This window comes from Nematostella vectensis, chromosome 3 (assembly GCF_932526225.1).
Source record: "Nematostella vectensis chromosome 3, jaNemVect1.1, whole genome shotgun sequence".
NCBI lineage: Eukaryota > Metazoa > Cnidaria > Anthozoa > Actiniaria > Edwardsiidae > Nematostella > Nematostella vectensis.
The window spans coordinates 8,988,992-9,005,263 of record NC_064036.1 but is presented as its reverse complement, the minus strand read 5'-3'; the positions used below and the strand labels follow the sequence as shown (position 1 = coordinate 9,005,263).

Sequence of the window (16,272 nt, the reverse complement as noted above, 5' to 3'; positions counted from 1 at the left end):
CCGCACACCGGACTGAACGATAGCGGGCACTGCTGCTGGCAAACACACTCTAGAGTACCATCAAGCTTAGCTTGGCACGTCGAGTAGAAATCGCATTTCATCAAAGCACAAGGAGCTATGATTCGGAAAAATAGGAAAACGATATACCAACAGTGGCTCAAAAAAAGGCAAAGAAAAGAAATGTAAACAGAGGCAGAAAATACTCATAATGAGATGCACAAATAAACCTAAAGATTAAGAAGGTGAATAAAGAACAGTTAGGCATGGAGCCTCAAAAAGAGCTTGAGCTAGGGGCGCCACAAAAGTGCGGATGAGATACGTTAAGAAAGAATAATAGTAGCCTTGCATGGCTGGTGAGAAAAAACAAACGATGCTGTCATACCTAGGAGTAATGGAATGCCGAGAGTACTTACTACAGGCACCCTTCTGCAACACCACGATGGTCTTGCGCAGTTTGCATGAATCAGACCGAAGAAGGCAATCGTTGATGTATGTCCGGCCATTACTGCCGCACACAGCATCAAACGCAAAGGTACACTTTTCATCACACACGCAAATCGCCTGGCCGTTAGGCCTTTCCACGCAATTGGAGTAGAAACCACACGTGGTGGATGCGCAGCCTAGGACTACAAGAATTACATATATAGGCCAGTACCCTGGGACTACAATAAGTACATATATAGAACAAGCACATGGTAGGCTACAAAGAGTGCATATATATAAAACAATTAAACGATGTGCGTGTACCCTGCTTGTACAAACTCTACTGAATGCGTTACAAAAAGAGTTACAAAAAGATCAATAGAACACGTACAAATGACTTACAGCATCGACCCTTATACGCCATCTTGATAGGCAAGTTCTTCTTACACGCCTCAGCCGTCAGGCTACAAAAGTTCAGGTATGTCTTACGGTTACTGCCGCAAACAGGATCATAGTTGAGCCGGCAGTAAGTGGGACAGATGCACACTTCTGTGCCATCCTCTTGGATTTCGCATCGACCACCGAACTGGCACGTGGCACTCTTACACGCTAAGATAACAGATCACGTGAGGACAACGTGCGTGAGGCACAACAGACACTTGAAAATCTTACATGCTAAGTTATAGATCACGTGGACACATCGTGGAAAGAAATATGTAACGAACGATTTTCAAGACGATTAAGAAATCGGCGTCAACAATACGCGCAAGGTACGCACTCACGCCTTGTAAGTTTGCACTTTACCAGCGCAAATTTTTTTGTCCTTGCTTAAAACTTACGGCATCGGCCTTTGCTGGCAATGGCGATGTGAACACCCTTGAGACACGCGAGCCTCTTTAGCATACACGTGCTCAGGTACGACTTGCCGTCATCACCACATACGGGCGTGTACTTCAACGTGCGGCATTCGGGACACTGGCATGACGCGCTGCCATTCACGCGACGCACGCACGTGGAACCATGTAAACACTGAAGGTCATCACACGGGTCTGAAGAAGGAGAGCCGAAGAAACGGGATGATAGCGACAAGAGAGAGTGAAGAAAGAAGAAGAAAGGGTGAAAGGCAGTTACATTTTCTAACGCTCAGGTAAAAATATTTACACTGGTTTCAAGAGCAAGAAAAGAGGTGGAGAGGCGGTAAACATTCTATCGCGCAGGTAGAGGCGGGGAGGGTGTAAAATATCGAAACATTTATAACGGGGAGCCGTGCAGATAGTTAGAAAATCACGTAGAAACGTGAAGTGATATTGTAAAGCTCGCACTATAAGGGGCGTATTTCATACCGTAGCATTTCCCTTTACTGACAAGCGTCAGCTTGATTTTAGCCTCACAAGCCTCTTTTCGCAGCTCGCACTCGCTGCCGTAGCTTTTACCGTCGCTACCACACACGGGTTGACCGGATGGTGGACAGTAAATTGGACAGCTACACTTGATACCACCTTCTTGCGCCGAGATGCACACGGAGAAGCGTGGACAGCGGATGTTGCCACAAGAAACGCGCTCTGTCAGAGTAAGGTAGAGATTCTTACGAGCGCACTTTGATTTTTGCTAAATAAAGCAACTGCACAACTGTGCAAACAAAGCAGGATCGTCCAGATGTTCGGTTTTCACAATAAACTTGGCTCACTTTCAAGTTTAGAGACCACCATAATTATAGGAAAGATAAAGGGAAATAACAGATGTGCCACGAGAAAAAGACAGCAAGGGAAAGTCTGATCAGAGGCCCTTACCACAGGCGCCATGATGTGCAACGGTGATGTTTCTGTTCTGCTGACAGGCCGTGGCTCGCATTGCGCATGCGCTTAGGTATGATACGCCATCCGAGCCGCAGATCAGGTTATAGGTCAGCGGACATCGTTCAGGACAAGTGCACCGTGCCTTGAGTACATGGTCGGGTACACACTGTGCATAAGGCGGACAGCGCTTGGCTAGACACGGGTCTGGTACTGATAGGACCCAAAAAAACGCGGTGGGAGATAGAGAGAAAATAAACGACCAGAATAAACACGATGTTTAGTGAGACACAGAGAAAAATGCATGCGAAAAATGGAAGAACCACTGGATGTTAAGTGAGACACAAAGAGAAATGCATGCAAGAAATGGAAGAACCACTTACAACAGGGACCAGAATAAGCAACGTCAAGATCACTTTCAATTTGACACGACTTGAGCTTCAGCAGGCAAGCGTTGATATGGGTCTCCATGTCCGTACCGCAAACCGGTTTATACACGAGCGGACACCGCGACGAGCATGAACAGCTAGCAGTGCCGTTGTAGTGATTGTTGCATTTGGCATAGCGATGACAAGTCACCTTGCTACACACATCTGCCACGAGTGCAATTACGGTAATCATAGGATATAATATGTACAAGAGGGAGCTGTCCTTAAAGTCCACGTAATGTGTCGTGAGGTAACTAATATAATAATTGGCTACAAGCAAGCAATACAGAATTACTCAAAATATTCATCGCGAATCGTGGTTGACGTCTGTACGTTTGATATACTTTGTATATATGTGGTAATACGTTTTTAAGGAAAACAGAACACACACACACACACCACATTCGCCCTTAAACAGCGTGGTCACGTTTCTCATTGCATTGCAGGACTTGGCTTTAAGTTCGCACTCGCTGCGGTAGGTCACGAGATCTGATCCGCACACGGACGCGTTCTGGTTGTCAGGGGGGCACTGATCAAGGCAGATACACACGCCTGTCCCGTCAGCTTGGGGGAAGCATTTGGAGTGGTACAGACACGTGACCGTAGAGCACGGAGCTGAACACACAAGGTCAGAGCGAGGGCAGTAAACAGAAAGATAACAAGCTGAGGAATGAGCAGACTTTTTGACAGAAAAGAAGGGGAAAAGGAAAACGGGACGTGGTGTTCGAAACAACTTTGTTTTAGAAACACCCAAGATAAAAGCCGGGAATAAACAGAGTTTTGTTATAGAAAGCTATAAGGAAAAAGAAAGAGCATTTTTCAGAAAGGGAGTGGTAAACACAATTATACGTGGTGTTTGAAAAACTCATTGTTTGAAATTAAAGATAGCAATGAAATATTTAAAACAGGAACAGCACATCGCGTTATAAATCACAGAAAGAGTAAGGCAGGAAGCGATATTACCGGCAGGATTTTGAAAAAATGATATTTTGTAGAAATTGAAGTTGAACGATAAAAAGCAAGGTGAATTTGATGGCTAATAAGGACAAGGAAGTGGTCTGAAAATGAAACGCTTTGAATGCCAGAAGTGTTTGTAGAACTGGGTCATACTAGGACTTACTACAGAAGCCAGTATGGAGGAATGTAACGGAGCCGTTGGCCTTGCACGCTGCCATGTCTAAGGCACACTGATTCGGAAAGGTCTTGCCGTTACTTGCGCACAGAGGTTCGTAAGACAGAGGGCAGGATTTGGTGCACACACACTTGGTCTGCAGGGAGGAGTCCAGCACACACCGCGAGTACGACGGACACTGAGTGCGATTACACGGGTGGACTAGGAACCAGGCGGGAGAAAATACGAGAGACGGGAAGAGCAGTTAGATGGAAAGGAAACTTAGCACAAGAGGGAGATAAGAGAAGCACTGGAAGCAGGAGAATTGAAAAAAAACTGATCATAGTTAGATGGTAATCATCGCATTTTAACGATCGTGAGTTCTTTACTAATTCTCTTGCTGTCGAAGCTGACAAAGGAAGGACGACATTGCGTTGTTGTTAACGCTAAAAAAAGACTTGAGGTCTCACAGGATATTATTTCAATCAACAAGTGTTTGACTTCCCATAGTTTACCATGTGCTCAGCCCAGAGCAATCATCGGCATTGAGCATGGACTATTATTGGCAACAGATACCCTGCTTTGAGTACACCTTACCTTTGCATGCTACCTGGAACACCAAGAATAGCAGTATGCCGTGTTTATTGACTTATCTGGAATAGCAGTGAGCCGTGTTTATTGACTTACTCATCGGGCGCCACTAGCAGTTCATCATGATACAGTATAATCATACAGGATGTTACCTTTTACACAGAATGTTACATTAACACAGGATGTTACCTTAACACAGGATGTTACCTTACACAGTATGTTTACTTATAAGATGCTATAAGACGGCTAGACTTACCCCGGTCTACACAGGTATAACATGAAAAAGAAATAAAAACAATAAATTAGTAAAATAGCAACAGTATTTCTAAAATGTCACTTCCCTTTGAAATCAAGGATAAACTAAATATTTGAAATATATGGTCTTCGATCAGTGGCGTTTAAAGCGGGTCGTATGTATTGTATGCACTGCAGACTAAAACGAACGATATGTTAATCAAGACCACCTCAGTTTTTTACTGGTACGCTAAATAGCAAAGTACCAATATCGGTGATAAGGCCTTGAACAAGTATCTTACCGCAGAGTCCGTTGTTTTTTAGTGTAATTTTGATCTTGAGTGCGCAGGAGGTCACCTCTAGGAAGCACCTGCTACGGTAGTCTTTGCCGTCTGAGCCACAGACAGGCTCAATAACATCACTACACTCCTGAGACCTGGGACACACACACTTGGTCACGCCTGCACTCTCCACGCACCGCCCATAGAACTCACACTTGACCGACGCACAGTTTGCTGCAAAACACAGCGTGCCAAAATGTTATTAGTCAGTGGGGTATGTACATCATTTAAGTTCGAAGTTAAATCTCCCCAAAAGCCACCGGTAACAATGCTTTTGATCGCGTGTAGCAAAGCTCTGGTGCTGTTACTGTCACACCAATATCTGGCTATAGTTGCTCATAAATCTAAACCACATGGCATGTCAGCGTCATATGCAAAGATGTATCTCACCGCATTGTCCCCTTCGCACGACCTGAAGCGCCTTGTTAGCACGGCAAGCCTCGACCCTCATGTGGCATTCAGATTGGTAAGTTTTCATATCACTGGCGCAGACGGCTCCCTTCCTCGCGGCGCACTCTTGCAGCGTGGGGCAAACACAGCGGGCTGTCTGATACAGAGTCGTCACACATTTGGCGTATACTTTGTGACACTCTGCCAGCCTACAAGGAGCTAAAGCGACGAAAACTTGTCAGTATACAACAAAGTCAGCATGCAAGGAGCTTAGACAACAAACACTATTCAGCATGCAAGGAGCTAACACAACATTCACTGTAAACATTGATCAGTATACAAGTATACAAGCTTAAAGTGCCAAACACAAAGCCATTGTTAAACAGACCACGGAACATCACTGACGCGTTTGAATGTTCCCTACCGCAATATCCCTCGTGCTTGACGTAGACATATTTGTTCTTTGGGCAGTTGAGGGCGATCATGTAGCACTTGTTTCTGTAAGAGACCTTGTCGCTACCACAGACGGGAGTGTTCAAATCGCTACAGTCCTCCAGACGCGGGCATAGACACACGGGAGACCCAGACGACGCGTCACATCGCCCGTTATTAGGGCATTGAACAGTAGAGCATGGATCGGCTATCTGACCTGCATAGTACAAAGGGGGGCTTCTCAGTACTCGATAATTCCTCAAAAGGATGCCAAGTAAACACAACGAGGAAGCTACGCCTTGCTTCAATAAAATAAGCCATGCCTGTAAACTTACCGCATTCACCCTCGAAGATAACCCTTAGCTTTGGATATCGCCCACAATTCCGGACTTTAACGTGACACTCGCTAGCGTAAGTCTTGCCATCACTAGCGCACACAGTCGAACCTGACGGACACTGGTCCACAGTCGGACAAACGCATTCTGCTTTACCGTTACTTATGACGCAAGTCTGCTCAGCAAAGCATCTCTTGAACGCACACGGATCTGAAGAAAGATGATGATAACGATGACAATGATAATGATGATGGTGGTGATTATCTTAGTCTATTTCAGCAGCAATAACTGAATCACAAGGGGTTTCAGACATTTACGCAATAACTACATTTACACTTTCTACACTTGGCTCTGATACTTGAACTTACAAGTTGTAACTGTAGGTATTCTAAGAGCAAGGGACGATTTTATGAGCGTGCTTCTATTTGACCTATATTAATAACATACGGCAATGTAGAGTCAAATAATACCATGTTTGTGTTATTGAAATTGTGAAAAAATCTACATATTGTACCACACCAAACAATACTTATTATATTTAATCATTGCACGAATGAGCAAATATTATGTTACATCGTGTAATACCACTCACCACAGGGGCCGCCCTTGAGCACGTGAAGCGACTTCTTCTCGGTGCACGCCTCTTCCTTCATGTGGCATTCGCTCTGATAGGTCTTCTTGTCGCTTGCGCAGACAGGCGGACCCGTGTCAGGGCACACGGGGCAACGGCACACAGGCTTCCCGCCCTCAATTCGACAATCCTCATATTCTTCGCAGACGTGGTTGGAGCAGGCGTCTGTGTAAGGGTTATACATAATTATAATGAATGAGTTACGAGACCAAAACAGATAGACTTTGTACCTTGTCCTTATACGACATCAGAGTACAAGAGCCACTTACCACAGGCTCCTTTGTGCTTGACGCTAATCTCCTTCTGCTCGGCGCAGGAGTCGACCTTGAGCAGACACTCGTTAGTGTAAGTCTTTCCATTAGACCCGCATACGAAACTTGAAGCCACGGGGCACTCACTGGTTTGTGGGCACACACACTGGGCACCACCTCGACGGCGCTGACACTTGCTATAGAACCTACACGACACCAACTGGCACGGGTCTACATAGAGATAGGGTCATTTAGACTTGCTATAGAACCTACATGACACCAACTGGCACGGGTCTACATAGAGATAGGGCACGTTAGACTTGCTATAGAACCTACACGACACCAACTGGCACGGGTCTACATAGAGATAGGGTCATTTAGACTTGCTATAGAACCTACATGACACCAACTGGCACGGATCTACATAGAGATAGGGTCATTTAGACTTGCTATAGAACCTACATGACACCAACTGGCACGGGTCTACATAGAGATAGGGCACGTTAGACTCGCTATAGAACCTACACGACACCAACTGGCACGGGTCTACATAGAGATAGGGTCATTTAGACTTGCTATAGAACCTACATGACACCAACTGGCACGGGTCTACATAGAGATAGGGCTCGTTAGACTTGCTATAGAACCTACACGACACCAACTGACACGGGTCTACATAGAGATAGGGCACGTTAGACTTGCTATAGAACCTACACGACATCAACTGGCACGGGTCTACAAAGAGATAGGGCACGTTAGACTTGCTATAGAACCTACATGACACCAACTGCACGGGTCTACATAGAGATAGGGTCATTTAGACTTGCTATAGAACCTACATGACACCAACTGGCACGGATCTACATAGAGATAGGGTCATTTAGACTTGCTATAGAACCTACATGACACCAACTGCACGGGTCTACATAGAGATAGGGTCATTTAGACTTGCTATAGAACCTACATGACACCAACTGGCACGGGTCTACATAGAGATAGGGTCATTTAGACTTGCTATAGAACCTACATGACACCAACTGGCACGGGTCTACATAGAGATAGGGTCATTTAGACTTGCTATAGAACCTACATGACACCAACTGCACGGGTCTACATAGAGATAGGGCACGTTAGACTTGCTATAGAACCTACATGACACCAACTGGCACGGGTCTACATAGAGATAGGGCACGTTAGACTTGCTATAGAACCTACACGACACCAACTGACACGGGTCTACATATAGAATAGGGCACGTTAGACTTGCTATAGAACCTACACGACACCAACTGACACGGGTCTATATATAGAATAGGGCACGTTAGACTTGCTATAGAACCTACACGACACCAACTGGCACGGGTCTACATAGAGATAGGGTACGTTAGACTTGCTATAGAACCTACACGACACCAACTGGCACGGGTCTACATAGAGATGGGCACGTTAGACTTGCTATAGAACCTACACGACACCAACTGGCACGGGTCTACATAGAGATAGGGCACGTTAGACTTGCTATAGAACCTACACGACACCAACTGGGACGGGTCTACATAGAGATAGGGCACGTTAGACTTGCTATAGAACCTACACGACACCAACTGACACGGGTCTACATATAGAATAGGGTAAGTTGGACTTGTTATATATTTTTTATCATACAGGGCATGATCACGATGCTTTGCGCGGTGTATAGTACTCACCACAGGCGCCATCCTTCGTTTTGTTGACCGATTCCTTTCGGCTACATGCCAAGGCCCGCATCACACACTCATTGACATACGTTCGACCATCACTAGCACAGACCGGACGCAACTCTGATGGGCATTTCTCCTTGTCCGGGCACACGCAGATTGGGGTCTTGTCCGGAGCTTCGTTGCAAGTCGCGAACTGATGGCATTTGTACAAAGCGCACCCGCCACCTGCAAAGAATAAAGAGCTGTATGAACAGTACAGGCATGATACCAGGGATTCCCCTAGAAACCCACCAGTCTTGTCTTCTCTAAGCCTCGTTCTCTCTTAAACTTGGTCTTAACCTTGTTGCTAAGCGTTCGTAGTTTTTTTTGACGTGGTCCTTGTTCAACATTCGTGTACTTGTGTGAAGATCCTTCACATCTTCAGGACCCTCTATAAGGTGGATACTTCTTACTCATTTCCCAACCCTTTCTCTCATCACAAGGAATCTCTGTATGTTGAATTCTTCTTACTGTATTGCGATCGCCCATTCCTCTCCCTTACCCTAAAGACACTGCATGTTGGACATACATCTGATCGTATTGAGGTCCCTATCCCTTTCCTGTAGGACCCTCTGTAAGATGGATACTTTTTATCGTATTGTAATCCCCATCCCTTTTCCCTTCCTCTAGGACCCTCTGTAAGATGGACACTTTTTATCGTATTGTGATTCCCATCCCTTTTCCCTTCCTCTAGGACCCTCTGTAAGTTGGATACTTTTTATTGTATAGAGATCCATATCCCTCTCTCTCATTACAAGGTTCCTCTGTAAGATGGATACTTTTTATTGTATTGAGATCCCCATCCCTCTCTCTCTCATTACAAGGTCCCTCTGTATGTTGGACACTTTTTATCGTATTGATACCTCATCCCTCTCCCTTACCACAAGGACCCTCTGTAGGTTGGACACATCTTACTGTATTGAGATCCCCACCCCTCTCTCTCATTACAAGGTCCCTCTGTATGTCGGGCAATTTTTATCGTATTGAGACCCCATTCCTCTCCCTTACCACAAGGACCCTCTGTAAGTTGGACACATCTTACTGTATTGAGATCCCCGAGCCTCTCTCTCATTACAAGGTCCCTCTGTATGTCGGGCACTTTTTATCGTATTGAGACCCCATCCCTCTCCTTTACCACAAGGACCCTCTGTAAGTTGGACACATCTTACTGTATTGGGATCCCCACCCCTCTCATTACAAGGTCCTCTATATGTCGGGCAATTTTTATCGTATTGAGACCCCATTCCTCTCCCTTACCACAAGGACCCTCTGTAAGTTGGACACATCTTACTGTATTGAGATCCCACCCCTCTCTCTCATTACAAGGTCCCTCTGTATGTCGGGCACTTTTTATCGTATTGAGACCCCATCCCTCTCCTTTACCACAAGGTCCTTTGTTAAGAACTCGCAGATGAATGTTTGCCGCGCATGCCGCTACGTTCAACAGGCACTCGTTGGAGTATTCCTTGTTGTCTGTGCCACACACAGGGTCAGGCGTCTTGTCACAAGATGCTACATCTGGGCATGTGCACACAGCCTTGGAGTTCTCCAGCTTGCATACCAGGTTTCCAGAGCAATCAACGTGCTCACATGAATCTAAGGCAAAAAAGTGTCTAAATGCCGGGCTAAACAAGGCGAGATATAGTGTGTGACATGTCACCTGAATGTTTTTCAGTTTTGCTACCAGCAAAAACATGAGAGCGCGACATGTACGGGGGCGACACGAAAATGTTCTTCAACTATCCGAGAAACATTTCTTTGTCGCTGCTACAAGATCTGGCGCGCGCTAATATAATTTTCGGGGTGGCTAAACTAGGACACATATCGCACACTACATGTCGGACGCTACATGTCTTCTAGACAAGGGAGGCCTTAAGATAATATCACATCATTGTTAAGCTAAAATGTAGGTTGGACTCCTGACATGTGTGATTCAGGGATTTTTAGACTGGTTTAAGAATACAGACGTTTTCCATGGAGTCCATAGGATTCTTCCGAGGATAAAGTCGAATTAAAATAGTTTTCGCATGTGTAGTGTTATTGCTATGCTTACCACATTCCCCTTTCTGTGCCAGCTGGACCAGAGGTAGGGAGCCAAGGCGCGTTTGATCGCATGCCTTAGCGACAAGCTTACATATGTTCTCGTAAGTTTCGCCGTCTGTGCCACACACACTGGCCCCGCCAGACGGGCACTCGGATGAGGATGTCGGACACCGGCACTCATACTGCCCACCACGCTTAGATAAGCACGTCGTACCCACGGGACAGGACACGAGGTGACATACATCTGGAAAACATAATTCATTGCTCCAGCAGCTGAATGGCCAACAGATTTAACACATTTTTAAGACTTTTTAACACCTACAATTTCAAAATTTAATACCATGTGGATATGCACTTTTACAGAAACAGCCCCCAAAATCGCTCAAAACTTAATCTTAGCTAGAGATTCTAAACTTTTATCTGAAAATTTAGATCAATAAGGCTTCTTAAGACTATCATGAAATTTTATCCAAATTTAAGACTTTTTAAGGACCCGCGGGACCATGTAATTTGATCATTGATAAAAAACAACAACATCACCATCATCCTCGCCATGGTTTCTTTTGTCAACACCATGGGAAAAACCTCCCTTACAATGTGATGATAATCACATAAGAATCAAAACCTATACGTACCACAGTACCCCTGCCTGTCCGGTCTAATGTCCTCTTTCCTCCTACACGCAGTGGCCTTAAGGATGCATTCGTTCAGGTAGCTCCTGCCGTCCGTACCACATACCAACCGAACTCTCCGACTGCATGACTCCTCCGTAGGGCACGTGCAAGTTTGGTTACCATCAAGCGATGCCACGCACGTACCGTAATATGGACAACTGACGCCTTTACAGGGTTCTGTAAAAAGGCAACGGAAAACATTGACCAACCATCAACAGAACGACAGTTACGTGGGTCTTAACATTACAGTCATGGGGCGGTCACGGTGCGGCCATGGTACAGTATGGTCATGGTATAGGCATGGTACAGTCATGGTATGGTCATGGTACGGTCACAGGAGTGCGGTTACGGTGCAGTCATAGTAAAAACATGGTGCGGTTATAGTATGATCAGGGTGCGTTATGAAATGTTCATGATACGGGCAGGATGCAGTCATGGCATGGTGAAGTTATGGCATGGTTAAGGTGCGGTCATAGTATGTTCATGGTTTTTCCCTATACAACTTACCGCAGCTGCCCAGTCTGATAAGTTGAAGGTCTTTAGCCATCCTGCACCCCTCAGCCTCCATGTGACACTGGCTTTGGTAAGTCTTCATTACTTTGCCATCATAGCCGCAGACCTTTGCAGCAGGGAGGCAGTCGCTCTCGCTTGGGCAGCGGCACTCTAGGGAGGAGCCTGTATACTGGCACTTTGCATGATAGCGGCATATACGCGCCGAGCAAGGAGTGGTTATTAGACCTATAACAAAATAGCAGTTATTAAAGACTTTTAAGGGACATATCTCTTTTTAGTATGGTAAAAAGCGTATACTAGCAATATACAATGTTTTACTATACATACATACATTCTTTTATTCGCGATTTCGAAAATTGCAATCTTACCGCATTTTCCCCGTGTAAATGTGAGGTCGCGCTTTTTCTCACATGCGTATTTCTTCGCTAAGCACTCATTTTGGTAAGTTCTGCCATCGCTGGCGCAGACTGGGTCTGCGGTGGATGGGCACGATAGTGGGCATGCGCACTCAGCTATCCCATCGCTGCCTACGCGGCACTGGCCATAGTAACGGCACTTTTTCGCCGCACACGCGTCTAAAGAGAATCAATTAGTATACACATGGTGACTCGACTCTATGGAAACATTTCTCACTACCAGTAATTTATAATAGTATAGTTATTCTCTGTTATATTGAGTGTCATAATGCGTTATTGTTTTGTTTAGGAATCGAGGAAAATCAATCTTTTTATTTTGCAAAAAGACTGGTTTAATTTCTATGAAACTATGAAAAGATTTTAAATCGTGCTGGTTTAGAAAAATTTGCTATAAAAGCTTTAATTGTAGCCATATAAGTCCCTTATCAAGCCCCAACATAAGTTCTTACTCACACGGTTGTATATCAAGTGCGAAGGGAAAGTAAGCGAAAATGGAAGCAGAGAAGGAAGAAACGGAACGGTTTATTCTTCCTTCTCCCTTTCCATTTCCTACGCTCCGATTTACACACGCATGTAAGCACTTAAGTCTTCAGTTCCTTGGCGTGCGTAAACCCGGCCTAGGTGAGACTACTGCCTTACCACACACTCCTCGGTACAGTCGGCGGATGATCCTGCCGGAGGTACACGCCTCTCGGAGCAGGTGGCACAAGTTCTGGTAAGTGACGCCGTCATCGCCGCACACTGGGTCCCAGTCAGACGGGCAGTTGGTAGGACAGATACACGAAGCGTTCGCAGAGCTGGCCGAGCAAGTTCCATAGACGAGGTTACAAGTGGAAAGGGTACAAGCGTCTTGGTGGAGAAGAATGAACTCGTTAGAGGCATACTGATATCACCTTATCATAGTAACATAATCCCATGGCGATATATGTTTTAACAAAAAGAAAGAAACAATACGGTACGGTATCACTCGGTGTAGGGTTGATTTCCGGACACATACAAAAAGTTTAGACTGATACGTTAAAACTATTGGAACAGAAACTCGGCGCATTAAACGCATTCTTTCGTATACAGAAAAACGACTTGTTTACATCATTTGTTTGTAGAGTCAGTCATTTTCTGTAACCATAAATGAAAATCTCAGAAAAACGACAAAATAAAGAAATCTTGCAGTCAATATGATATTGCTACTTACTGCATTTAGTTCTTGATATGATTCGGACGTTTTGATTGGCCTTGCAACTCTCTACACGTAGCTTGCATTCATTTTCGTAAGTTTTCCCGTCCGAGCCACACACGGGACTTGCTTCCTTGGGACAACGGTCGGTCGGACATTGACAGGTCGTAGAGCCATCAGCACGCTTTACACACTCGGAGTTATACTTACACTTCGAAACCGAGCAAGGATCTAAAAAACAAGACAGCAACATTTAGACTACACTCAGAAGAGAAGCAAGACTCTTGGGCGTTTATACGGTAGAGACATGACTCACCACAGGCCCCCTGTGTCGGGGCGTGTATATAGTAGAGACATGACTTACCACAGGCCCCCCTCCTCTCACCCTGTGTGTGGGCGTGTGAACGGTAGGTTTATGACTCACCACAGGCCCCCCTGTGTGGGGGTGTGTGTGCGGTAGGTTTATGACTCACCACAGACCCGCCTCCCCCCCCCCTGTGTGGGGGCGTGTGTACGGTAGAGACATGACTTACCACAGGCCCCCCTCCCCTCCCCCAGTGTGGGGGCGTGTGAACGGTAGAGACATGACTTACCACAGGCCCCTTGCCTCAGGACCGTCACGGCGCGTCCCGTCTGGCACACCTCCACCTGCAGTCGGCACAGGTTCACGTATGTACGCAGGTCCGAGCCACACACTGGTCTGAAGTCTCGTGGGCAGTCTTCGAATCGCGGGCATGCACAGACTGCCTGCCTGGTCAGACCTTGGTGCGACGTCACACAATTCTTGCCATTTGTACACACTAGAGTCCCACATGGGCCTGCAAGGGAAATACTTGTTTACATGCGATGATGGCAAGGGGACAAAGACGATGAATATGCCACAATTGAGGGAGATTGAGAGAGCTTGACAGAATAGTGAAATCCCAAGAAGACTTGGAAAGCAGCTGATTGGTTATGGGTGTAAAGGCCTGGTACCTACCACACTCGCCAGCGTGCTTCACACGGACGGCCTTTTTGTCTGCGCATGCACTTGTCTTCATTATGCACTCGCTGGGGTAAGTTCTGTCGTCTGTCCCGCAAACGGGCGCGTTTACATACGGACACTCCTCGGGCTTTGGGCACACACACTTCATAGAACCATCCTCTACACCGACACATACGCCGTAAAACTTGCAAGAGCCAGGGGAGCACGAACCTGTGGGATTAGACCATGGGAGTCAGGGGGCATCGTCTAACATAAAAAACAAGTTAACTGTGCGTATTTGTTGAGTGGAGTGAGTTGTTTTACCACATGGTCCTTTGTGTTTGACGGTGATATCTCTTGACTCCCGGCACGCCGTGGCATCCATATGACACTCGGTAAAGTACGAGTTGCCGTCGCTTCCACACACATAGTCTGCTCTTCCTGGACAGTTCTCTTCTTTGCGGCATGTGCACGTCAGTGTCCCGTCCGTGTTGGATATGCACTTGGCGCGATGCTCGCAGGGTTTGGCAAGGCTGCATGCGCCTGTTCAACCAGAAACGGTATATTGATACTTTAGCATAACATCTAGCGGTGATGCATCGATCATAAATATACAAATAAGCACATATTTTAAACAGAATTAAAGGGTTTCATGATCAACAACTAAAACAATATAAATAATTATTTGCCAAAAGGCAAAACCTGATTTATTTTTCTGAATAAAACAACACTTACCGCAGAAGCCCCTGTGAGCCACAGTCACTGATTTCTCTTTGCGACAAGCGCGAGCCTTCATAACACACTCGTTCAGGTAAGAGCTCTTGTCGGTTCCGCAAACGGTATCTACGGTCAGTGGACATTCACTCTCGGACGGACATATGCACTTGGGCTTCATGTCCATGTCTACCACGCAGTGACGGTCTTCCTTGCATTTCACTCGCGAACAAGGGTCTGATTCGGAAAGATGCACGTATTAAAAATGCCCTGATAAAAACCTTCAAACTCCCCCACCTAAACCACCCCCCGTCCCCTTACCGCCAAGTCTTAGCTAGCTTATAACTGCTCACTATCATACTTGGTGACCCCCCCCCCCCCCTCACGACCACCACTAGCTAATAACACCATCACAACCAATGGTCACACTTGGTAGATCACCAATCATATGCTACGTACCACATTCTCCCCTCCTGGCTACCATCATGCTCCGTGACTCCGTGCAAGCCTCGACTTCCATGTGGCACTTTGTGATAAAGGTCTCGCCTGTTGTGCTACAGACGGGGTCCATGCTTGATGGGCACTCGCGAACGTCCCGGCACACGCACTGAGGCTTGCCTTTAATAACCTGACAGCGGGAGGGCGACCTACAACGCAGAGATGCACAAGGGCCTAGGGAGGAAAAACCGAGAAACTTAGCGCTCCATGGACCAAGGGGAGAACAATCCAGACATAAACGGTCCATCGGTCACGGGGAAAACAATCGAGACATTTAGCGGTCCATCGGTCACGGGGAAAACAATGAAAACATTTAGAGGTTCACTAGTCAAGGGGAGAACAACGGAGACATTTAGTGGTCCAACGGTCACGGTGATAACAATGGAGACATTTAGCAGTCCATCGGTCACGGGGATAGCAATGGAGACATTTAGCAGTCCAACGGTCACGAGGATAACAATGGAGACATTTAGCGGTCCATCGGTCACGGGGATAACAATGGAGACATTTAGAAGTTCACTGGTCACGGGGAGAGAGCGGGGCAGCAGTATATTCAAACATCTCACACGGGCCTATA

General features: G+C 46.1%; 2 protein-coding genes and 2 long non-coding RNA genes across 4 annotated transcripts in view; 2 read left to right on the top strand and 2 right to left on the bottom strand.

Moving 5' to 3' along the window:
* The window catches only part of LOC5512095, a 121,016-nt gene that overhangs the window by 7,237 nt on the left and 97,507 nt on the right, over positions 1-16,272 (bottom strand). The window contains exons 127-146 of the mRNA XM_048725831.1: positions 15,657-15,869; positions 15,219-15,434; positions 14,808-15,026; positions 14,499-14,714; positions 14,113-14,337; positions 13,538-13,750; positions 12,985-13,194; positions 12,298-12,504; positions 11,924-12,154; positions 11,378-11,593; positions 10,753-10,986; positions 10,083-10,295; positions 8,667-8,885; positions 6,979-7,191; positions 6,671-6,874; positions 6,079-6,288; positions 5,736-5,960; positions 5,312-5,530; positions 4,883-5,095; positions 4,603-4,608 (exon numbers count right to left, since the gene is read on the bottom strand). Coding sequence (XP_048581788.1) covers positions 4,603-4,608; positions 4,883-5,095; positions 5,312-5,530; positions 5,736-5,960; positions 6,079-6,288; positions 6,671-6,874; positions 6,979-7,191; positions 8,667-8,885; positions 10,083-10,295; positions 10,753-10,986; positions 11,378-11,593; positions 11,924-12,154; positions 12,298-12,504; positions 12,985-13,194; positions 13,538-13,750; positions 14,113-14,337; positions 14,499-14,714; positions 14,808-15,026; positions 15,219-15,434; positions 15,657-15,869 — 4,122 coding nt within the window. The remainder of the gene's footprint in view (positions 1-4,602; positions 4,609-4,882; positions 5,096-5,311; positions 5,531-5,735; positions 5,961-6,078; positions 6,289-6,670; positions 6,875-6,978; positions 7,192-8,666; positions 8,886-10,082; positions 10,296-10,752; positions 10,987-11,377; positions 11,594-11,923; positions 12,155-12,297; positions 12,505-12,984; positions 13,195-13,537; positions 13,751-14,112; positions 14,338-14,498; positions 14,715-14,807; positions 15,027-15,218; positions 15,435-15,656; positions 15,870-16,272) is intronic.
* LOC125561413 lies at positions 1,493-2,144 on the top strand. Its single transcript, XR_007307457.1, has 2 exons — positions 1,493-1,570; positions 1,831-2,144. It is a non-coding gene; the product is annotated as an uncharacterized LOC125561413 (long non-coding RNA).
* LOC116618128 (agrin) lies at positions 1,708-3,097 on the bottom strand. The gene is made up of 3 exons (XM_032381482.2): positions 2,600-3,097; positions 2,214-2,429; positions 1,708-1,985 (listed from the first exon to the last, which is right to left on the bottom strand). The coding sequence occupies exons 1-3, from the start codon at positions 2,835-2,837 to the stop codon at positions 1,708-1,710; spliced, it is 732 nt and encodes a 243-aa protein (XP_032237373.2). The 5' UTR covers positions 2,838-3,097.
* LOC125561414 lies at positions 2,706-3,288 on the top strand. Its single transcript, XR_007307458.1, has 2 exons — positions 2,706-2,829; positions 3,091-3,288. It is a non-coding gene; the product is annotated as an uncharacterized LOC125561414 (long non-coding RNA).